Source organism: Cololabis saira, chromosome 6 (assembly GCF_033807715.1).
Source record: "Cololabis saira isolate AMF1-May2022 chromosome 6, fColSai1.1, whole genome shotgun sequence".
Classification (NCBI taxonomy): domain Eukaryota; kingdom Metazoa; phylum Chordata; class Actinopteri; order Beloniformes; family Belonidae; genus Cololabis; species Cololabis saira.
Window position 1 is genome coordinate 20,451,870 of NC_084592.1, and position 25,303 is coordinate 20,477,172.

The 25,303-nt window shown below is 40.3% G+C and overlaps 1 protein-coding gene across 1 annotated transcript; it reads left to right on the forward strand.

Annotated features, from left to right (window-relative positions):
• The first annotated feature begins 511 nt into the window (after nt 1-511).
• On the forward strand, nt 512-25,272 carry LOC133445976 (RNA-binding motif, single-stranded-interacting protein 1). The gene is made up of 13 exons (XM_061723590.1): nt 512-827; nt 3,960-4,126; nt 6,072-6,130; nt 8,780-8,871; nt 16,943-17,100; nt 19,948-20,027; nt 20,482-20,597; nt 21,432-21,481; nt 21,582-21,669; nt 21,922-21,972; nt 22,596-22,706; nt 22,811-22,891; nt 23,004-25,272. The coding sequence occupies exons 1-13, from the start codon at nt 777-779 to the stop codon at nt 23,073-23,075; spliced, it is 1,176 nt and encodes a 391-aa protein (XP_061579574.1). The 5' UTR covers nt 512-776; the 3' UTR covers nt 23,076-25,272.
• The last annotated feature ends 31 nt before the right edge of the window (nt 25,273-25,303 follow it).

Sequence of the window (25,303 nt, forward strand, 5' to 3'; positions counted from 1 at the left end):
ACTTTATTCACGAAATTTCGACTTTTTTCTCGAAATTGTATTTCAACATTAATCTTGACATTTCGACTTTTTTCTCGACTTTTCGACTCTTTTCTCGAAGTGCACAATAAAAAAAAATCTTCGCCTCTCAAAATATCTTTTCTCCTGCATGGCCCTATTACTCTTCCGTAAACATGCATTAATGTAAGTGTACATAGTTTATTACTATCCTATCACATCTAGGACCCTCCTTCGGCACGGTGGAACGTTCGGTATGCATCCTTTGATAAACAAACAACATCAGAGGTGGAGGCGGCTTTTAGACATGATGTATTTTGGTTTAAAAGTACAGTGGAATTAGTCTCAACTTAGATAATATTATTTTAATCTTAGTTAAAAAATATTTTTGCAATGTTTATTACTTTAAAACTAGAGAATGTTTGATGAATCGTGTAAATGTGTGGTGAAGATCCCCCCCTGAAGACAGCGGAATGGTTCGGTCCAGGCCAGCAGCGTCAGCGGAGGCTGCTGATCAATGAAGCCGCCAGTCAGGGACAGAGACGCGGCTGCAAAAGCGGAGTTTGGACCAAAATACCGAGGTTTCCGACACCGGGACGGTCGATTATAAGGATATGTACTCAACAACTATGCACAGAATTCTATAGTGGATTAAGGAGAGTACTTTTGTGAGCCGGTTTTCGACTTGTACGTGGAGTTTGGATGTATCTCGTGAGATTTTCTTTCCTTTTTTTGTCTTTACTTAACGTAAAACAGCCCTCCCCCCTGTTGAGCTGAGGATGATTTTTGCCAATACTGGAAACCCATTAAGAGCCCCATACCGCAAACAGGTAAACGCAGAAATGTCGACTCAAGACTCAGACTTAAGGGTGATTTATGGTGCCGCGTTACACCGACGCAGAGCCTACGGCGTAGGGTATGCAGCGACGCGCACCTTACGCCGTAGGCTACGGCGTATGCTCTGCGTCGATTTAACGCAGAACCATAAATCAGGCTTTAAGGTGTCCAACAAGACGACCCTGGTCATAGAGTCTTAATATCTTAATATCTGTGTAAACACCAATGTCAGAGTACATTTGTCATTCAAAACTTGAAATGTTATGTTATTGTTATTATTGTTATGTTATTGTTGTGGGTTACAAGGCTCAAACACACCGGTGTTATTCTAATATGTAAAGCTAAAAAAAAAAAAAAAAAAAAGAGATAGCCTCGCCCTCTCTGTAGTCATAACAATTGATATTTTGCATTGTTACATTTAAATTACTCATGCAATTACTAACACCTTACCGAAACTCGTCAAAAGTTAATAATCTCTGTTGTGTTGGTCATTTTAATTAGTGACTATATTGAGTGGTTTCTGTTTCACCAAACTCACTTTCACTTTAATAAACCATTTATTACCTGGGAAGTATGCACACCATGTATGTAAATAAGGTCTTGTTTTGTGTTTTCTTTTCTTTTCTTGTTATATTAGATTTTTCTTTACATTGTTTTACCATACAGGTGAGATCTCCTCAGTAATTCATTCACTCTGTCCTGATTCAATGTAGCATTTGAAAGCTCTCTGTAGTCAAAAGATCCCCTATAAGCTCATTTACTCTGCACAGCTCTCACTCCTGTCCTGTGGCCTGAGCTTCATGGGCGAGGCCTGTTACTGGAAGCCCTCTGCATATTTCCGGCGAGGGCTTGACGGGCTCTGCTGGTCTGGAGCTTCCTGATAAGATGCCATCCTCTCCCTTTTCTCAGTCTCTCACAGTCCAGCATCTAAGCTCTCACGCAGTTATATCAAAACGAAACTCCTCTGCACTCCCACAGAGCAAAAAATGAAAACAAAACAAAACGAAAAAGGGTTTATCATTCCCGAATCCAGGATTTGGAAACCTGTAGTTCTGTTTTATGTCTGGCTTGTGTTGTGTGTTTTTACACATGTCGTAAGCAATCATTTTGGACTCAGCTCATCAGTCGTTTAGGGGAAGTTGTTGTTTTTTTGTCACATTATTTGGTTTTGTGGTTGTCTTAACAGCAGATTGCAACAACATTTGTTATTGTCTGGATAGGACTATTGGAAAAAGTAAATAATACAACTGAGTTTTTAGTTGTCAATGTTTTCATTGTCGACTCCATTAGGGTTTAGTATTATTTTTGCTTCATATTTGTTAAACAAGATGAGGCGATAACACTCAAATCTAAAACATAAACTGAGGAAGCCCCTCAGCTATGCATCTTTTTCCATGTTATGATTAATTATTCAGTCTCTGTTAATTCAGATTTGAAGCTGTAGTTTCAGAAATATCTCAGCCTTTCTTGCAGCTAAGTAAAGCTATGAACTTTTAGATGGAGTACATACACACACATATACATATATGTGACTGCTGGTTATCGTGGCATGAATAGGGACTACTTCCATCATCCAATTCAGAATATTAACAAAAGCAATAGTTTCAGACGTGCTTCATGCTGGAAGTATACGAGTCGGTTCACTAGTTGGTCACAAGAGAAGATCCCTGAGGCTGAAGGCCCAACTTGGGTTACTCAATCCTGTCACCACTTCATGCTTGGGATTCCATCGGCTTCCTCTCAGCCACAGCGGACCCTGGGAGAGGGGGTTGGGGAGTAATCAGTGTCTGATAGTAAGCAGGTTGACAGATTCTTGAGGGGAAACGTGATGCGAGATCAGGATATCTGGCTTTTGTGAGCACAAAGTTGCTCAGTCACTGCCCCGCTTGATCTCAGCTGTTTAATATGCGACGATGAGATGCTACACCAGAGAAGACAGGGAATAGCTTATTTGACAAGCTGGTGCATCTTGACATTAATGTGACAATTTTAGAGACACAGACCTCTGTGGACTAATTGAGCCGACTAGAGGTGTAATGACATTGTATGAATCACAGCCCAGCTTATCGTTATTCTTCTCTCTGGAGAGAAGCCCACACGATATTTCTGTGAAGATGTTCACTCATGTGATTGCACGACTGATATGGAAAAGAAAGTAGATGTTTGACTTCAGATAGTGTCAGGATTTGGTGAGTTTGTCTCAATGCAGTAATATGAATGAGCAATAATTGATATTTGATTCCCACTAGGGATGGGCGGTATGGACTAAAACATTTATCACGATAATTTCTGGCATTTATTCCGATAACGATAAAAATACCAATTCAAATCCACCTTTGTAACTATAAATCTATCACCACATTCAGTCTTTGGAGCCCCCAAATCACTGCTCTAAAAGAATACTGAATGCTACTAAACTACACCAATTAAATTGAATTGATAAAAACCAATTAAATGAGTTACACCTGTACTGAAAAACTGGAATGACTCAGATCCGCCATATTTGTTACGCAAAAACCTCATCAACGGGAATCTTTCTTTCTGACTTTCTTTCTTTCTTTCTTTCTTTCTTTCTTTCTTTCTTTCTTTCTTTCTTTCTTTCTTTCTTTCTTTCTTTCTTTCTTTCTTTCTTTCTTTCTTTCTTTCTTTCTTTCAGGCTCATTTCTTTCTTTCTTTCTTTCTTTTTCTTTCTTTCTTTCTTTCTTTCTTTCTTTCTTTCTTTCTTTCTTTCTTTCTTTCTTTCAGGCTCATTTCTTTCTTTCTTTCTTTCTTTCTTTCTTTCTTTCAGGCTCATTTCTTTCTTTCTTTCTTTCTTTCTTTCTTTCTTTCTTTCTTTCTTTCTTTCTTTCTTTCTTTCTGGCTCATTTCCTTCCTTCCTTCACATACGTTGTGCGTGGATTTAATGCAGAACCATAAATCAGCTTTACACAAAAACGTCATCAACGGGAATTTATCGTTTTTATCGCGAGATGACAAATTCTTACCGTGGGGAATTTTTTTGACGGTTTATCGTGAACGGTAAAATATCGCCCATTCCTAATTCCCACATGATGTGTAGTGGTTTTTTTGGTTGTTGTGTTTTTTATTTTCTTTTAAGCAAACTGCTGTATCTGTTTCCTCTTCAGCCACCTGTTGCTCCATTGTCGCACCCCATGGCTCCACCCAGTCCCAGCACCAACAACAGCAGCAACAGTAGCAGTGGAGGCTGGGAGCAACTCAGCAAAACAAACCTCTACATCCGAGGCCTGGCCCCTTCAACCACAGATCATGACCTGGTCAAGCTCTGCCAGCCGTGAGTACAGCGCTTCCTCTCATTGTTTTCTGCTATTGATTTGCCATTGATTTTTTTTTTTTAAAGCCTACTGAGTCTACTTTCAATTTACAGTGAAAGTCACTTATTCATGAAAATTGTTGACATTACAAAGGAGGAAAAAAGTTCAATGTAGACTTTGAATTTAATGTAATGGTGTAAATAAATACTGACACAGATCTGCAGGGAATTATTGAACAAAAATTATTTGAAATGAAGCGCGCGCACAAAAATAGATTGAGTAAAACAAACTGACAAGAAGAAAGGCGATTTAACATCTTTTGCAGAGTGAAATCCCAGTTAATGCTGGGCGCATCTGCAGCTTTAATAATTGGCGCCTTCATCTCTTCTGCAGTATACACCAGGCAGATGCTTTGGAAATTTAATTTCCTTTTTTTGTTTTGTTTTTAAAGCCTTAACTTACAATTAGAACACTGAAAAAGTGCTTAAAATTTCCATCTTGTTCAATTTCGGTGAAATCCGAAGCAATAATTATTGCTGTTGTTGTTGTTATTATTATTTTATTAGCTTTATATTAATTGGAATAATTTGAAATTATGGAATTGAATTGTACTGTTTAATCAAACATTTTGGTTCAAAAATGAGGAAAATTTCAAATTTTCTTTTTATTTATACATTTTTTCTAGATTCTGAAATTACCCTTGGGAATGAAAGATGTTCAACTTTTCACATGTTTTGATCTTTAAATGTATGTCACGGTGGTCTCATCAAAGGCTTCATTTCACCACTTCCTTTGTAACTGGGAGAGCAAATTTGACTTTCTTTTACTTTCTTAAGCATTCAAAAGTTCTAGAGAGCTCGTTGTATAAACATAGAAAGCGGACCAAGGCGACAACGTGTGCGCGCATCATACGAGTTAATGAATTACACCACGGATGCACCGCAAGAGCACCGCGGGAGCAAACATGCCCCGGCCTCACGGTTTGGGATAAGAGTTCAGAAGACAGAAAGGTCAAAAGTTCACGCTCTTTCACCTGGTTTAGCATCTACTGTAATCCTCAGCTGACATGTCCTGCTGGTTCACCGTAGGGAACATCGTGGCTTCTGTCAATTAACAGTTTACTGAAGACAGCCACGGGGTTTACATTACTTAACCTCTTTTCTTTTAAATTTTCAACTGTGAATAATAGATTAATTAAGTTGTAAGATTTAAACCAAAACCAAAATAAATAAAAAATCCACACACATCCAGTTATTTTAGATTTAGGTGTCTTTGTTTATTTTTTTCTGAGACCTTTCCTCATTTGATGACGCCACAAAACTGTAATTGCCAGTAAATACATCTAGTACAAAAGAAGACTAATTATAACTGCGAGCAAGATAAGTTGGGGATTTTTAATTACTAACCTCAAGACTCTTCTCCACCTGAACGTGTTCTTTAAAAGTTGACACTTTCTTTTTCTGTTAGATGCTATCATTAGTGCTTTCCTGTGGTACGTATGCATCCAATAACTCTTCTGCTGAAACTGCCTACAACACTCAGTGTATGGAAGATCAAAGTTTTGAATATTTGTAAGACTGTCAGCGAGTACAGCGATATAACAACACAACAGGAATTATATGCCAATTACATGTCTGAATGTTTGCCTGAGTTTGCATGTCTTTGATCATCCAGATATCGCAGGGGCCTCACTAGCATGTTGCCAAGGAGATCCACTGAGAAGTTTTGTTTGAGAAAGTTCTGACGTGGTGGTTAAGCTGGAGAAAAAGGGACTGTTGGAGATTAGTGTTTTGCACACATGTTGGGGTTTTCAGCGCCACATGGAAACCACTTCCTGTTTCTCATACTTTGGCAGTGATGTCATGGGTTGTTGCTCAACCCTCCTGCTGTGTTTTATAACTGGCTGCTGCAAAGCCCTGCTAACAATACTTCTTTTTTTTTCCCCATTTTTGTTGCTCTCTTTAGGTATGGGAAAATAGTATCAACAAAGGCGATCCTGGACAAGACTACAAATAAGTGCAAAGGTGTGTGAAGATCTGACTCTCTTTTCTGACAAGTGCAAAAAATGTTGGCGGTTCAGTACTTCAGTGTGAAAGAGGTGCATTCCTTAAGTTTGTGTGTCTCCTAAATGAACTTCCAGTCATTCGGCAAATCTGTGGTTTTAGATGATATATACAAAGCCAGCCAGGTCACTGAAAGCTGCCTCCCGGCTCATCTTATGTTCATGCAGTTCCTGTCGTGTCACTGTTGTATGTGCTCCCTGGGAAGTGGCCAACACTCCCTTTTCCTGCTGAGTGGCCTGCTTGGCCGTGGTCCAAATCTATTTGACTGTCCACTTAAGGAAAGAGGGACTTGCTGACTTTTCTGCAGCCATGGTTGTATTGAGGTTGCTCTGTCGCTCTCCTCAGATCACACACGCTCCAGTAAATCAGAGGATCTAGGCGAAAGGGGACTTTGTAAGGATCTCATTGAATTTTAAATAGATCTCAAAGATAGCTTTAAGTATAGCTTTGTGTAATCTTGACCATCTCATAATCCCCTATTTTACTGAAGCTGTGGTTTTCAAGGACTCCTATTAATAGCTAAGAAAAGTATTGAATTAAAATCTGGACAATCATATAACTATTTTTCCACGCACCATGAAAAAATAACTCTTTTGATTGTAAGGCTTTACATATGTGGATGATTTAAAGAAAAAAATCAGGACATATCACACTTTGTAGTGTTTTATTTAACAAAAATGTAGCCTATGTAAAAATAAAAATTAAATCCTTACGGATCTGTAGAGGGAATTCAAAGATTTAGCAGCTAAGTGGCAGCAATTAAATGCACTTGATTAAAGGATTATGATTAAGTTCAACCACCTCTACAAAAGTAAAGGTTCTGGAGTATCATGGTGATAAACATCAGCAATGATTTTAGTGAAGCAAATAAGACAACCCATCTATCTGGGAAGGTTATAAAGCCAATTTCAAACAATTTGGAGTCCATCATTGTAAATTTAGAAAAATATTCACAAGTGGAAAACATTTAGGCAATAATATCGTAAAGTTGTTCAATATTAAAGTTTCTAACAGCATAACCGTTTTCCTAAAAGGATGCACAATTATGCCTTGTTTGGAAAGTTGCCAAAAGAAAGCCACCGGTCACATGACTCACGTTTACAAAGTTGCATTTGAACAAAAATCAAGGCTTCTAGAGTAAAAGCCTTTGAAAGAATGAGATGGCTCCACCATCTGGTTTGTTGGGGCTTTCCGGGTGCATCCCACTGGGAGAAGACCAAAGGTAGGACACCGGACACGCTGGAGGGACTATGTCTCACAGGTGGCCAGGGAATGCCTTGGGACCCCCCCAAATGATTTAGACGAAGTGGCTGACAAATGAGTTATGTTCATATGAGAGTGCTGAACGTGATTTAGAAATCCCACTCAGCAGCGATCCCCCGCCAGGTAGGTCTTTTAGGCCGATTTCGCCCTGTAAAGGTTCCTGAAGGTCACTTTTGCAGGACCTTTCCGGGTAGTGGAGACATGCGTCAATGATTCGGACCTGAAAAAACTACGTGGAACCCCTGCTAATGGAAACGCGCCTACTGGATCAAACATGAGCTCTTCTATGTATTATTAATGTCTTCTAGAGTCAAATCTGGTGCCATCTGTCTGGCAGCTTAAATTGATGAAAAAGAAAATAATCAAGTTTGAGCAATGACCCAGTCCAAGTCCAGACCTAAACTTGCTGAAACTGCTCACTGCAAAAACTCAAAATCTTACCAGGAATATTTGTCTTATTTCTGGTTAAAATGTCTAATTTTTAGTCAAAAAATCTCATTACACTTAAAACAAGATTCATTACCAGAAAAATAACTTGTTATTTGACAATTTTCACCTGTTTCAAGTACATTTTCACTTGAAATAAGTAGAAAAATCTGCCAGTGGGACAAGATTTATCTTCTCATTACAAGCAAAAAACTCTTGTTCCACTGGCAGATTTTTCTACTTATTTTAAGTGAAAATCTACTTGAAACAGGTGAAAATTGTTGTTTTTTCCAGTGAGGTTTTAAGTGTTTTAAGTGTAATGAGATTTTTTTGACTAAAAATGAGACATTTTAACTAGAAATAAGACAAATATTCTTGTTAAGATTTGGAGTTTTTGCAGTGCTGGGGTGGGGCCTTCAGCGTAAATGAACACCCTGAAACCTCTCTGAACTGATCCAAGGCTATAAAGAGTGAGCCACACCACAGCCATGTGAGAGTCTGGGAGTTGACTCTGCTAATTAGATATTAACGGTGCAAACGTTCATAGTAAATACCAATCATTTTTTAACACCCAAACAAAGTTTGCGCCAGACACATACCCTCTATAGGTGCACCCTGTTGTGTACCCCCCAGAACAAAGAGCTGATCTGAGCCACTGGTATCTGCCTCCTAAGCTCTTTTTAGCCTCTATTTCCCCACTTGCACACAAACACATGCAAATCACTCTTCAATGCAAGAAATTAGATACATGTTTAGTATTTCATGGAGAAGCATATACACATATATTTGTACAGCTTTGTTAAACTAAATCCATCCAGCACAGAGAGACATCCTATAACACAGTACTTCTGCAATTGTACTTGTACTATTGTCAGTGATGGTCATGCTTCGTTGTCCTAACGATGCCGCTTGTCTCCTCAGGATACGGCTTTGTGGACTTTGACAGTCCTGCTGCAGCTCAGAAGGCTGTCGCTGCCCTGAAGACGGCTGGAGTCCAAGCTCAGATGGCGAAGGCAAGGATTCATGACAGACTAATCCTGACATCAAATACATACAGGTCACCCACTAACACCGCTGTCCTTCGTCCGGCTGGGCGGGCAACTTAAAACCTAATCCTTGTAGTATTAAATAGCAGGATGGGAATCCTTTACTGCAGGGTGAACGCTTCGCAACAATTGGTCTGCAGACTTAACTGTGACTCACTGAGCTGAATCATGAAGGAAGAATGTGCCATGTGCACTTTTACATGTACTGCACGTCTAATGAACTGGATCTAGTTTCCTTTGCTTTGCACCGGATTTAGTGATGTATTTATTCACAGTTATCCCTTTTTCAAACTTTAATCATTCACTACTTTTATCTCATCTGACATGTCTCATTTTGTTAATTAAGCACGTGTTTACGTGGGGTGACTTATTGACCTGGGGGTTAAGGGAGGTTTGTTGGCTAGTTGTGGTCACAGAGGATGGATAGTGCGTCTAAATTCTTTTTGAAGCAGAGAAACGAGGCTCAACACTTGGGGTGGGTTGATACGTACCACCATTTCACAGCGGATCACTGGAAACCAGCCGTTTAATTTAAATTTGTGATCCGTGGCAGACAGAACGGAAGCAGGCGGCAGGGAAAATGATATCACAGTATATCAAACCCACTGTGAAACACGGTGGCAGGAATGGTCACCTACTCATTTATCAACAAGATATTGACCTTTACGATTCCTCAAAGCTTTTCATGGATTATGTGAGGAGACGCTGACTGTTGTGGACGTAACTGTTAGTTTACCTCAAACCCAACTGAGCACTTAGGGAGATGCTACAAGACTGAGGAACCAGTGATTCCTGCTCAAAAGAAGCTCTGTCTCTCCTTTCGTTTATGCCGTCTAGATGATAATTTATGAATTTCCGAAAGATTGCAAAATGCAATTTTCAGTTGTAGCCTCAGGCTTCTCGACCCTAGCCATGAGTGTGTTTCACAGACAGACAGACAGACAGACAGATGCTTTATTGAATCTGCGAGTGAAATTGTTTGGATCCACCATGTGGACAAATTTCTACAGTTTGTCTGGTTAGAATAAGAGGCATCTTTCTTTCCTCTCCAAAGAATCTTTGACCTCTTCCTCGGCTGTAATTCCCAGGCCCGAAAAAAAAAAAGAAAGAACAGAAACACAGAATTTGCTCAAGAGTCTACCTTCTACTACTTTAGCTGGAATGATTGCAGCATTGGCCTGCACTTAATCTCATATTTTATTTATTTATTTTTTTTAATTATCCATTTTATTTTGTCTATTTATTTATTTTTTACAAAAAAATAAATAAAGGGGGCATCATTTGGGCAATACTGAGTACTCCCCTTGGTGCTTTTTAAGGGGGGATATTTTGGCAACTTGCTGGTCTGGAGTGCTCGGGTGTGTGATAACACAATGCCAAGTGGGAAAGATGTAAGCAATGCCTTAGAGAAGCAATTGTTATTGCTCATCAGTGGTTGTAACAGCAAATTAGCCCCAAGGTCAGAGCGTGCAGTTCAGGGAAATGGAGAAACATTTTCTTAAAACGAGCTACATGTCAGGCCCTGCAGGCCTCACTGACTATACATTATTAAATGTTAAAGTCCATGATGGCACAATTTGAAGAACAAGTATGGTTTGTTTGGAAAGGTTACCAGGATTCCCTCCTTTGTCTTAAACAAACATGGAAGTATGAAAAGCATTTGAACAAACCGCAAAATGTTTTAAGCAACTTTCTTTAGACAGATGGAACCAAAGTAGAGTTATGTGGCCTTGGATTCAGATCCAGGTTTTGCTAAAGCCAAACACGTGTTTCAGCAGAAAAAACCCTCATACTAACTGTCAAACACAGTGGTGGAGGGATGGTAATTTGGGGAATTGCAATCAATTCCTCTTTATCCCAAAGGATTCTGGAGGCAAATGTCAGACTGTCTGTCTGACAGCTAATGCTCGGGGGAAATTGGGTAATGCAAGAGAAAAAGGATCTGAGGCACATCCACAAATGTACATCGGAAAGGCTACAAATTAGTGCTGTCAAAGTTGACACAATAATAACACTTTAACATCAATTCTGTAAAACACCACCATTGTATTTTACGCAAGATTAATGCACGCGTGTTTGAGGAAATATGCCCCTTGGCCCAACCTGTAGTGTGAAGAAACAAGAAGCAAAGGAGCTCTAAAAGAAAAGGGGTAAAATAAAGGCGCCACGTCAGAGCAGCGTCAGAGCTGCCGTTTACAGCAGAATCTCGCGCTGCGTTTAACCGACGCTAGGATAGTATAAACTGGCGGTTACAAAGTGATGATGGCTAGCCATTGGCTGAGCTAACTGTCAAACAAAGGCTACGCCTTATGTATTTTATTTAAATTCACCTGATGTGGTTCAAAAAGATGGATTCGTGATTAATTGGACTTTTATCATGGACTTTAATTAATTGACAGCCCTACTAAAGTACAAACCTCAAACCAAATCCAATGGTGGTGGGACCTTCGGAGAATTGTTTATAAGCAAATGTGCAAAAAACTCAAAGAAGTGAATCAATGTTTTAAAGGGAACCCTGCATATTAAGACATGTAGGTCTTAAAAGATAAATGTTGGTATCAATTATAACAATGTGATATAAAAAACCTTGTTGATGTCTTCGTTTTTATAAAATTTGAAAATATAATTTAACATGTAGGTCGCCATTGTTTTTTACGTTCTGGGTAGTACGTCAGACGGTGGCTCCTGCTAACCCCCGTCCACTGTTCTGACACCCAGAAACAGATGAAAACACAGCTAAACAGGTGACGGCGCACCAGAAACACAGATGAAAACACAGCTGAACATTAAGGTGACGGCGCACCTACAAAAAAGTAAAATAAAATTAAAAAAAAGTGCAGCCCCATACAGCATGAACTATAAAAACACCATAAAACTCAGATAGACTAACAGACCACACGTTTCAACTAGCAGATAACCGATGCTACAATAAAAACCCCAGCCAGATCTGGCGTCATTAAATTAAATAAAGATGTTCTTGCCTATTTGAAGCGAAGTCTGCGCCTCCCGTTTCGTCAAAGTCCCGGGCCAGTCCCCTCAGCCTCTGGTCTGTCATCACCCAGCACCGAGGCCGGTTTTAGGGGGGAGAGGGGGGGGCTATGCCCACTCAAACGTGCATATTGCCCACCGGCGTCTCCATCCCGACGGCGGCAGCGAGAGCGGAGAGCGGAGAGCGGAGAGCGGAGCGCTGCGGGCTGTAGAGCCCCGGCTACGCAGGCTACGGCGTAGCCTACGCAGGCTACGGCGTAGCCTACGCCGTCTACGCCGTAGGCTACGCCGTCTACGCAGGAGCCTAATGCACTGGTAAGATGCGCACAACATTGATCATTTTTGCAGATCTCCCGTGCATCACAGAACTTTGATCCAGTTTGCCTGAACCGAGACGTCTTATGGGCTCCCTCGTCAGCCTCCACGGCCGGGAGAGAGCTGCTCAACTATGTTTTAGATACCTGTCCCAGTTAAACTAATGGGGCTTATCTTCCCAGAGCCACCGTCGTACGTCATCGCCCCCAGAATACATTGCGCAGGTAAAACATGGCGCCTCCCGCAGGTCAAAATATGTAATAAACATTGTAGATTTTTAAAGCAATTAGATTATTTTATGTGTTTCTAACAACATATTTTAGTATAAGAGAACAATTGTGGCTAATTAGGGACTACATGTCTTAATATGCAGGGTTCCCTTTAAAGAAGAATGGATCAGAAATACACCACAAATGTGAGAAACTGACAAAGTCATAGGGGAAATGACTATTTCACGTTATTGCGACTAAAGATTAATCAACAAGCCACTGATTCATGGGGATATTTGGTATTGCATGATTTTACATTTCTTTTTTTCTTCTTTTTTGTGAAACAAGTAATGGCACAGTGAAAAGGTTATATATTGTTGTCCGTTTGAAGTTGTATTAGGTAAATGCTAAGCCCTACAACAATCTGATTATTTTGAAAAGAGGAGCACTTTCACACATGACTGTACGATGCTGATTTGAATTATTTAGTTAGGTAGAAGGAAGTATTTATAGTTTTTGATCAAACTTTTCCATTTTAACGCTGGTCTTGTGATGAAATATAGAATTATTTTTTCTTTTGTAACACAGAAGTCTCTAAAGTGTCTCTCCCTCATAAAGTCCAAACAAATATTCATTTTCACCTAGCAGATGTGAAGCTGTTACAAAACTGTTTATGGTGTTTTTGATAGAGACGTCAGAAGATAGCCTCTGCCTTAAGGGGATTTTGTTAAGATTGCGTATTATTTTGCACAAGATTAACTTTTTTCAGAGGGTGTTTGGCCTCATTCTTTGGGATGGAGTGAGGAGCTCGCTTATCCTGCAGGGGCTCAGAGGACAAGCACTGCTGCTCCTCATTGAGACCCAGTTTAGATGGTCTGGATCTCTGGTCAGGATGCTTTAAAAACTGTTTCATAGACATCCCATTAGAAGGAGGCCTTTGGGGCAAAATCGAGGACTTAATAGAGAGATTTCATGTCTTGGTTGTTTAGGAACCCTCTTGGCTTCTACCAGGTAGAAGACCCAGTCCTGGATAAGATGGATGCATGGATGGATCTCTCAGAAAGTCCAGTTATAGTTGATGAATATTGTCGAATTGATATGTGTAATAAATGGGAGTGTCAAATTTTGAGGCTTAAAACAAAGGTTGTTTGCTTTCTTCTGGAAAAAAAGGAAGTAAATAATTCTGTGTGGTCATCGCAACAGGAACCAGTTATGGGAAATGAGTTCCCACATGGCTTTTAGTAAGGAGCATCAACTGTGCACTTCATTTTACCTCCCTGTCCAAAACCACTCACAGCTTACTGTATAAAGGGCAAATGTTAACGTAGCTTTTATGTTTCATATTTGGGAAATTCAAATCTGCCAACAGTCTGTCACAGTGTACCTCACAGATATACTCCATAAATCATTGTGCCCTGGGAAAGAAAGCTTTCTTCAATAAAGGCAGGCATGAGACAAATATAAGAGTTGTTGTGCAACGATTAGCTTTATTATGTTTTATCATTTATTTAATGGTTACAAAAGCATGTTTGCTTCCTTTTCCTGTTTTTTTTAATCCGGCCAGGCACCCTTCAGTGGTCTTTCTCATTATTATTTCAGAGGCAGGTTGTGGAAATTGACCGGATGAGAGTGTCCCTCCTCCTTTCCTCATGTTACTTCATTGAACTTCTCATGATGCATCAAGTCCATACTGAAAAAAAGGCGGTTGACTTGCAGCATCAAATAACACACAACACCCTAAAGCCCAAAACCCCTGAACTGTTCAACTTAAAACACCAGCTCGAGCAATGTTAGAGCTGTCTTGAATAGACTTATAATCAAAAGCATCATTTTGTGTTGTTTCACATATGTCCACATGTGTAGATGCATAAAACCACTTTTCATGGCTTTTGACGTCTAATTCCTCGGATTGAACTCTTCTGTGGCCCGATCATGGTAATATATATGGACTTTTCTGTTTATGTTTTACTTTTCACAGTTGAACAGTGATCCTTCACTGACTTGAAACAACACACCGCTCATGAATATTAATGGAGTAAGGCTACACCACAGGGCCTCACGGCCGGGTCTTTTGTTTCTGATGATGCTGATTTAAAACAGAAATCCACCAAGAACCCCTCAAGGCAGGATGAGATCTTCCTGTCACTGTTAACTACAAAACTTAATAACGACGATTCTTTGAAATAAGCAGGACATGATAACCCCCACAACTGAGACCCTATATAAAAGGAATATTAAAAGTGTATTATAGTATAGTATAGTAGCTATACTAGAGGAAGCTTAGTTTGAGAGACCTATGGAGTATGGAGGAGAGTCGTATTAGATTCCTGTTACAGGCTACATATGATGTGCTACCAACCCCCCAGAACCTAAAATTCTCTGTAAATGGGGACCAATCATGCTCGTTGTGTTCAGGTACTACAATGTTAAAACATATCTCGTCAGGCTGTAAAATTAGCTTGTCACAAGGCAGGTACACGTGGCGACACAATCACGTCCGTAAAAGTTTAGCTGCAGCTATTGAAAATAGACGTAAGCAAATTTCAGGAAGTGTTAAGATACAGAACAATCCAGTTTGTGCCTGAAGGGGAGAAATACTGAGGTGACAAGTCAGGTAGGTGAGAGGTTGGTTGTTGAGAAGCTGCTCGTGAGGGAAATGCACGTTGATTTAGTTGGAAATCTGGTTATTCCTCAGGACATAGTTTGTACTAGTTTAAGACCTGACACGCAGAATAAGGGACAGAAGCTGCGCAGCGAGTATGAAAGGTCGGGAATCGTCCAGTAGAAGTGGGATGTATTGTAGGGGTTTCCTAGTTAGAGCCGTCGTCACATTATTGGGGTAACTGGGAGTACGTGGGCAGCTTTGAGGAAGCCAGTGAAAGAAATGTCAGATGAGGCAGCTAGATGTTGTCAGTGGATTTGGCCCAAAATAAAAATAGGTGGTAGTATTGATAATTTGGCTCTATGAATATTAAAGAATTAAAGAGGGTTAGATGAGGTCAATCGGGCCTTTGAGGAGGAAATCCAGGAAGAAAAAGTTTATCTAAGGAAGTGGGAGTGGACACTTTGAATTTCTTTGTCTGGGACCATGCCGACAAGTTTGTGACCTTACTGCTGGTCTACAAAGCACTGAATGGTCTTGGACCAAAATACATGCTGGATCTGTTAGTTCCTATGAAGCTCCCAGACCCCTGAGGTTCATCTGGATCTGGTTTGTTGTGTGTCCCAAGAACCAGAACCAAGCAAGGTGAGGCAGCGTTCAGTTATTCTGCTCCTCACCGGTGGAACAAACTTCCTGTAGACCTGAGGTCTGCTCCAACTGTCAGCTCCTTTAAATCAGGACTAAAAACATTACTGTTTACTGAAGCGTACTCCTAAATTAAATACTTACCTCCGGTACTCTACTGCCCTTAGTTTTCAGCAACTTGTGCTTTTTATTCAGGGTTTCCGCGGGGTTTTAAAAAGTATTAAAAAGTGATAAATGAAAATTGCCAAATTTAAGGCCATTAAAAGTGTTAAATTCACTGTCAGAGGTATTATTTTTTTTTAAATTGGTATTATTTTTTACCTTTTACATTTTAAGCAGTCTATTTTATTGTCATTCACAAAGTGAAATAAATGTGAAACATCTGGTCAACATCAATGAGTCTATAAATCTGTTCTGTATAGTGTTCTATAGTTCAAAATCTGTATTAATGTTAAAATGTCCGTGATTAACACTTAATGTTGTGACAGTTTGTTTTTTTTTAAATCTGAAGGTTGTGAAAAAGGTATTAAATTGGTATTAAATTTAACATAAGGATTGCTGTATAAACCCTGTTATTATTTTACCTTCTTTTCTCATCATTTTATTTCATTTTATTAAATTTATTATTTACTGTCTAATTATGTCTTGCCGCTTTTAATGTTGATGTAAAGCACTTTGAATTACCTTGTGTTGAATTGTGCTATATAAATAAACTTGCCTTGCCTTGCTTCTGCTAGGCGTTAGGGAAGGTAGTGTGGGCACTGTCCCGACCTGGAGCTCGCATGAACGGAGCCCGGGTCTGTTGAAGGTTAGCAGTGCTGGTTTGGCTTTGTCAGTAAGTTAATGTAGGATGTTGTGGTGGTTTTGGAGGTTTTGGAGGTTAGGTAATGGCGGCTGTTGTGTTGGCAGGGAGCAGTGAGAGCTGGCATTAGGGCAGTGACTCTAGGATGCCAGATATCACAGTTAAGCCCTCTGGGGGTGTCGTGGGACGGACTAAATAAAACACTGGCAAAAGGAGGTGTCCGTTATTGCTGCTCACAGGTATAAAGTCATGTTGTGCCAAGGCCTTTACTGAGCGCTAATCCTTTTTGGAGCACAAGATGCTTGTTGTTTTATTTCAACCAGGGATAAATTTGGTGGAATTCCCCTTCAGTCTCCTCCCATCTGTTTCCCACATCACTAATACCATTGCAAATGTGACACTTAAAATGAATGATTCGTGCTCCCAGGAATGTTTCAAGCATGTCTTATTGTCTAATAACGTTACCTCTGTCTGCAGCAACAAGAACAAGATCCCACAAACTTGTACATCTCCAACTTGCCTTTGTCCATGGATGAGCAGGAGCTGGAGAACATGTTGAAGCAGTTTGGCCAAGTTATATCCACGCGCATCCTGAGGGACTCCAGTGGGGTCAGCAGAGGAGTGGGCTTTGCACGGTGGGGATTTTGTTTTCTTTTTTTTTATTTGTATTGTGTGATGAGTGGAATTTCAACATCAAAAAATGGAAAACGAAAGCAGTATGAGACAACAAATACATTTTATTTATCTGACATTATTCTGAGCTTTCACTGTTATTTAAGTGTAACGGAAACAGTGTCAGGGTCTAAAATGCAGACGTGTTGGGTGGTTGTTTTTTTTTTTTAAACCCAAGCGTTCTTGACCAATGGGAAAGTGTGTTATTGATTAAAATATAATAGCGCTAACCATACCAATGAATTGAGATCAACTATATCAATTATAATGTGTAATTTAAAGGTTTCTAAAACCCCTTTAAAGGGCCATCACAGCAGTTATTCACCCCGAAAAACCCATCTGGGCTTCTCAGGATTATACAACGTGAATCTCATGTGTCCTATTACTTATTACCTTTTTCTTATTTAAATTAAATGATATCTGTGCCCTCCAGTGGATGACTGTCATGTTCATGTCCTCCGATTCTTCGGGACTTTGTTAGACCACATAACGGTCAGTTACGCAGTGTCCAGACTCCAGACGGAGGGCCGCCCTTCCTGAGTCTGGCTCTGTCAGAGGTTCTTTCCTGTTAAAGGGGAGTTTTTCCTTTCCACAGTCTCCTTGTGCTTGCTCAGGAAGGGGGGTTGTATCGCAGAACAGTTTTGATGCAATCTGTTGGTTTCCTTAGGTGTAGCAATAATTATTGTTATTTCTATTGGTTTGGTATTCATTTGACTTAATGGAATGAGTGAAACTGCATTCTGGAAGTGGCTTGATTTGACTTTTGTTGCAATTTGGTGCTATACATAAAGATGAATCTGGTTTTAATATTAAGGTTATTCAGCTGAACATGTTGGAACCAGCTCTAAAGAAGATTTATTATACTTTTTATTATACGTTTTTTCAAATATGTCACATTTTTTAAATGTTCTTACTTGAGTTCTTACTAAAACATTTAAGACATACTTTGGTCAAAATACCACTGAGATATGGTACAAAACACGGCTTTTTCAACCATTTCTCTCCTGCTTTGTTTATGGCAGCTGATTTAAGGGCTTGACTTGAGTGGAGCCCTGAACCCTTTATTCCACCGTTTTTAAAAATATATTTTTAACCTAAGGGTGCTTTCACACCTGTCCCATTTGGAGCAGTTGTTCCGAAACAAAGATCGGTTCGTTTGGTATATGTGAACATAAGCAATCACGCTCGGATGCAGCACAAAACAAGCGAGCCGAGATCGCCTAGGAGAGATGGTCTCGGCTCGCTTCCATTCGAGACCTGAAACGGTTCATTTTTTTTATTTGTAGTGAGAACATAATTGACACAGCAACCGCACAACTCCATTCATTGTGTATGTGCGACCGCGGCGCAAGGAGAAGAGCCTCCCCCACCTTCTCTCCTATTGGACACAACTTTCTCTTTTCTCCCTTCTGTCTTATTGGACGTGCCGAGATGTCGTCACAGCGCAGCACGGTGAAATTAAAAAATGTTCAAGCTCGGCTCTTGCGCCGCGGTAGCACATAAATGAATGGGAAAGCCGGCGGTGGTCTGCCCTTTGCGCCCTCTCTGTGAAAGGGGTTATAACCATTGTTGTTTTTCCTGGGGTATGGAAGAAGAAACTCCTTCCGTGTTCATTTCTGACCAATGAGAGAACAGCTGGTTCGCGCATGGCATTTGTTAACAGCTTTGAACCGCTACAGACGCTTACCTTGTGAACACAAACCCCACAAACGAAAAACAAAACAACTGTATCGATTTAGCCCCTGAATCGGAACAAAACAAACGGGCCACAGGTCTGAAAGCACCCTGAGTCAGTCCGTGGCATTACTCACCCCCTGCCAACCCAGGGAGGGCCCGCACTTAACCTGAGGAGTGAGCAGGCCGCTTCTTTTCACCGGACAGGGTGGGGTTTCTCCGGCCAGACGTAGCGCGTGGAAGGATCACGTTATTCCGGCCAGATCCTCCACGCCCCATCTGGCGCCCCGGTTGGCCAGAGGGGGCATGTATAGCCCAGGACTGCTGCATGTTTTTGTGAGGGTAGCTCCCATTAGCTACCCCAGGGAACACGGGGAGAGCATGCAAACTCCACACAGAAAGGCCCTTTCACCAACCCCACCCAGGGTGTGGGTGCTGAAGTCATGGGGGAACTAACACGCCCTCAAAACCCACCCGTACATCTTTTTAAACTAAAGTGCTACATATTTCTGAGGCAGCATAATGTGAAGTAAGATAGAGATAAAGATAGGGACGGACGGTACTATCAAAGATGGGTTTTACATTTCCCATGGAGATGTTCTGGGATATATTGTATTTGTTTCATTTTTTTATCTTAAGAGCAGAAAACTTTGTTATCATTAACAAGTCAGAAGTAATCATACATGTACAGATGGAAACTGAAAGAAAAGACTTGTTTCAGAATGAATAGGTGAATTAATTATAGCAGTAGTGCTGGTTTCCGCCAGTCGTACTTGTATAACCTGACATTTAGCCGATACACCTGGCGGGCGAAGCCGTGATGACGAGCAACGAAACAAAAGCACTCGTGCATGATAGGAATGTGTGTGTGTGTGTGTGTGTGTGTGTGTGTGTGTGTGTGTGTGTGTGTGTGTGTGTGTGTGTGTGTGTGTGGGTGGGTGGGTGGCTGTGCTGCAGTAGGTGTGTATGGGCAAAAAGACAAAGGCAAGGCTCGAGCGCTCTGCATTTGCACAACATGGCGGCGATGAAAGTCAATTTTAAGACCCTGCCACGTTCACCAAAATGTAAAAGACACCGCTTTAGAGAAGCAGCTTTGTAACGCTCTTTTGATGCTCTGTTTGTGTTTACAACTGCAGGATGGAGTCAACTGAAAAATGTGACGCAGTCATTTCTCACTTCAATGGAAAGTTCATTAAAACATCTGCAGGTGTTCCAGGTAGGAACGCACTCTGGAGAACAGTTTTATTGGTGCAAGCTGCACACATTCTCTGTATTACATTATAATGTGGCTAGAGTGTGATCAAAAACATGTGTGCATGTCTGCGGCGTTCATTTTTAAGCACTTAGCCTAAAGTGGCAAAGCAGCGGAGAAAAGAAAAAGGAGAGAAAGTTGGCTCTGTTTGGCCTCCACTCCCTCTCTAAGCTTTTTAATTGGATTATTAGACTGAAATAGTCTCCACTGGCTTTGCCTCCTTTACGGTGGGGGAGGGGATCCCAGCACCACATCTGCCAAATGTGTGTGTGTGTGTGTGTGTGTGTGTTCCCAGGCTGGTTAATAAACGTGCATGCACGTCATGGCTTCAATGACTGAACGGAAAGTGGTGACAAGGGAACAATGTTTGCCTAGTCGACAAACTTTTATTCAACTTCACCTATTTCTCCCTTCGCAGTGCCGTCTGAACCCCTCTTGTGCAAGTTTGCTGATGGTGGGCAGAAAAAGAGACAAAGTCAAAATAAATTTGGCCAGAACGGCCGCCCCTGGACGAGAGACTGCGACTCCAGGCTGGTGAGTGGTAGTCAGGGTGGGGTTGGAGTAGTCTGAGCTGCTAACTGGAACCAAACGTCTAGTCTACCAGCAAATCATGACAATATATTACAGGCTTGCAAAATAGTTTAACTGCACTTTTGATCAACTTCCTAGCTGGAGAGTTCCTTTGAGGATAAATGTATTTTTGCAATTCCTAGAGGGAATTAGAGGGGAAAAAAAGTTACAAGTGCATAATGCCAGAACTTTTATCCATAAAAGCGGCTCCTCTGAACATTAAACTGTGACATTATTCTCTCTTTTTCCCGCTTTTTTTCTCTGCTCTTGTGAATTGACTGAATAGCTAATTAAAAGCCAAAATGCATGCAAATTCTGAATGTCACATGGACTGTTTATCTGCATGCAGCCTAACCCCACACATGTTAGCTTCCAGTACCAAAATCTCGCCACTCGCCTACAGGTTCTGCATATTTATGTGCAAATATCTGATATCTGAGATTAACCGCAGGCTTACAGACCATAAGGTTTGTGTTCACCTCATGGAAAAAAGCATTTGGTTCTACTGTTTCTGTTCCTAGCAGAATTTTTTGCATTTACACAGTGTGCAATGATGTTGTCTGAAATCTTACTTTATGAGCTTAGTGTAACTCTTTTTTTTCTCGGTTGAAAATGACCTCTTTTCACACCTTTTGAAACAGATAGCTTTGGTGACTAAATATGCAAACTGATGTCACCACAAACATCAGGCAGTTCTGAAGTTGGAGGAGCCGTTGATTCACAATATTGAAGATTTTCTACTGTTTTGAAGCTGCGGGCTTCAGATGAGGCTTAACTTGTGACTTCTTTCCCCCACAGGCTGGAATGACACTCACATACGATCCCAGTACAGCCGCTATGCAAAATGGGTAAACTAGATTAACACAAACAGTCGTGCTGTTGTGATCATTGTACATCGTGTCCATCAAACTCGACCTTGTGTGAACACTCGTGTAATTCTGTCCACAGATTTTTTCCACCGCCATACAGTATTTCAAGCAGGATGATGGCTCAAACACCCATGTCCCATTACATGTCTCCACTTTCAACCTATCAGGTGCGGTTCCTTCTCTTCAATGGCGGTTGCATAGGAGCCAAAGCTTGCCTTTCTCACAGGAAATGCATCATTTATCTTTACAAGTCATGTATTTATTTGACGTTCAGAGGGCTCTTTGGAGGATTTCAGTGTGAAACAAAGAGTCTTTTTTGTGCTGTTTGTTCTGTATTGTGCAGATCAGTTTATGATCCCTAGAAATATCATCTGCACAGTGAGTTTGCATTTACAGTGCTCTGTTTGTCAATGTTCCAGGTGCAGAACCCTTCCTGGGTGCCTCATCAGCCCTACATCTTGTCGCACCCAGTAAGATTGCCATCTCTGAATGTTCTGAAGATCGTTGTCTTTATCAGATTTCCCTCTGTGGTTGACCAAGAATTGAAACATTGCTCTAAAACAAAAAAGTATGGGAGAGCCGTAGTTACACATGAGGTTATAACGAGGCATTAAAGCATCTGCAGGAATGCAAATAACTAATTTCAAGATGTTTTGTAGAGCGGTGTATTTTTTGTGACTCATATAAGATATCTTATAACAGATGGATATACATTTAGGGAGGTTTTGTGTTTGTTTGTTTGTTTTTGTTTGTCTGAAATGAGCCAGCAGATGAGGAAGCATAATTTAGTCCATCAAACGAGCCAAGATGCTTACAAACAACTTCCTCAGATTGCTCACATTGTTTTTGCCTAAGATCCAGTCCCACAAAAACTCAAGGTGTTCTTGAATCTTAGATTAAAAAAAAAAACAAAACATGATTCTGATGGAATTCCTTTCATTTTGTTTTCGTTTATAAAAAAAAACAACTATTTTAGCTATTAAGAAAAGGTTTCTTTTTTGTCTATTTGAGACTTAACTCTTGAATCCACAGATTTGTGCTTGTAAAACACCAGCTGCATGCATTCCTCTCACCTGCTGGCTTGGTTTTGCAGGGTGCAGTGATGTCGCCCTCTATGGACCCATCTGTGTCACTGCAGCCTTCCTCCATGATGGCTCCTCTCGCTCAGCAGATGAGCCACCTCTCTCTAGGTGGTGCAGGAACGGTGAGAACAACCCTTCATGTGAATTGAAATATTTAACTCAGTTGATGATAAGGTCTTAAAAAAGAACTGTGAAGGTTTTACTGCATCTGTGTTTTTTCTTGCAGTACATGGCTGCCAACGCAGCTATACAAGGAGCATATATCCCACAGTACGCACACATGCAGACGACGCCTGTTCCCGTGGAGGTGAGTACAAATACAGCTGCCCAGCTGTATGTAAAAATGTCTCTTCAATTAAAACTAAAGCTTGCTTTCAGGAAAATGAAATAATTTGATTTATCTCGCTCTGTTTTTCCAGGAAAGCGGAGCACCGTCACAAGTGGACTCTTCTGGCAGTCATTCTCCTTACTCCTACCAACAAAACAAGTAGCTCCGAGGTAACGTTTGGACAGACGCTGAAAACAATCTTGTCTGCGAATCCGGTGGACGCTAAGGAACTTTCTGTATTTTGCGCAGGTTTTGCAAAAGTTTGAGTGAGATTATTTTGGCATCATTTTCAGAGTTTATCTGAATTCATCAAATGATTCATACTTATTTAAAAAAAAATAAAAAGTTTTATTTTCTTACTAGAAAATGTTTATTTTTTACTAGATTTTGCCACAGAATACAAGAATCATGTGACTAGTGTGCAAAGTTCATGGTAGTAAATATGTCCCCCTTTTTCTCTTTTCTTAATTTTTTTTTCTTTTTTTTTTGGGCCATAAACTTTAAAAATGTGTTGTGCTTGCTGTGTTAGTTTTGCTATGTGTTGTAGTTTTTCCTGTAAAGGGATTTTATTTTGTAATTCGGAATAATCTTGCTGCCTGATTAAAATTTGCCTTAATAATTTTTGATAGTCATCAAAAAATAAATAAATAAACAAAAACATGCCCTTCCCTACCAAAACTAGTTAAGTAGAAATTTTAGAACAAATGTTTTGATTGAAATGCCTCCACATCTGGCTATTTTATTGAAATGAATATTTATTAAGAAGCACTGCATTTTGAGGATGTTGGAATTTGTTAAAAAAAATAATACTGGAAGGTCACATTTTTGTCTCACCATTTTTTTTTATATGTGTAAAGTTTCATAAATGAAGCTTGCTGGGATGGGGGAATAAGACATAGACACATTCATTTTGGTTTGTCGGTTGTGCTTCTGCTACTTTTTGGGTGATGTTAATTGTTGTTCCGATGGGATACGTATCCACTAACAGGAACACATGGACGCAGGATTGTAAGCAAAAAAAAAACAAAAAAAAACAATGACAGCTTTCTCCTAGAACATAGGTAAAACATCGGCGAGGTGAGACATGACATTAGGTGAACGTGTGCGTTTTTGGTGCGCCTTACTCTTTTTGTTTGGAGACAACAAACAAACTCGGCACTTTCGATCGTGATTTTACTTCACCAAAGACTGTGAGATGGTAAACCGAAGAAAAAAAACGACATCCATTCGTCTTTTTTTACCGGGTTCAAAAGCGACCAGAGGAACTAGATTACAGTTTGGACAGTGTGCCTTCTTTTGTACATTTACAAGTGCCGCACAGGACTTTCATGATAACAGGGAAACGCCACGGTGTGGTTGAGATCCACTAAAAACGCAGAAATAACTGCCAGTAGACAGAACAAACCTAATAATAGTGTGTAAAATGGATTAGATTTAGGAACTAGTGGATTCAGTCAAGCGTTTTGATTGAGGTGTCCTCCTGTGAGCCTGTGATTCGACCTGGTTGTACGTCACACCAGTTATCTACCTCAGAGTTGTCTGTGTCCTCTGTATTAGGTCGGGTTAGCAGGTCCAGCCCGCCCTTCCAGACCAAAACGCCAACACTCAGGAGCTGGCCCGCATCAGCTGTTTCCTTTCACATTGTTTTGAATACTGTTCACTCTTCCTCAAACTTATTTTTGTACTGATGCGTAGTTTTAAAAACAAAAAGGGGAGGCGGCGACGTGTTTCTACTCGTGTTTCCAGGCTTCTCCTCTTCCTTGCAGCAGATTCCAGAAGCTGATGGAAAACATCTCAACATCAGCAAACGTGTTTATTGCAAGAAAAATAGCATTATTATTATTATTTTATTTTCCCTCTGTAGTTAGATAGAATGTGCGACAAAAGTAAAGGGCCACTATGATTATACTTGAGATTTCTGTGTAAAGACTGACGAGTAATACTGTCGTTGTGAGGTTTATGCTGCTAGTGGCGTCTGAACCAAGTGCCATAGTATCTGGGTCAAGATTTAAAGAGGTGCATAAATGAAAAACTGCTCATATAAGCAGCCACCCTATTGAACAGTCATTAAGTTATATGATTCACTTCTAACTTATGAAGATGTTTGTACAAACATGCTTGAGGATATGAGAATTTTGCAGAGCTATATGAAAGTTACTTTCTTTTTTTTTTTCTTATTATTTGTGCCACAATTACCAAAGGTAACTTGTATGTACAGTTCAAGAAATCTCTCCTCTGTATTTTTTGTTTTATTGTGTTTGTTGAAGCCCCAATTGTTTCTTTCTTCTTCTTATATTTTTCTCCAGTAGAATGTTGCCTAAGATTTGTTCAAATCCTTTGACATATTTTGAATAAAAACAAGCAACAAAAAAAGTGGTTTTCAATTCATTG

Coding starts and splice junctions, on each gene's coding strand:
- LOC133445976 (XM_061723590.1), top strand. CDS start 777: ATGATTTTTGCCAATACTGGAAACCCATTAAGAGCCCCATACCGCAAA. Junction 8,872..16,942: donor TCCAAGCTCAGATGGCGAAG/GCAAGGATTCAT, acceptor CTCTGTCTGCAG/CAACAAGAACAAGATCCCAC. Junction 22,707..22,810: donor CTCTAGGTGGTGCAGGAACG/GTGAGAACAACC, acceptor TTTTTCTTGCAG/TACATGGCTGCCAACGCAGC.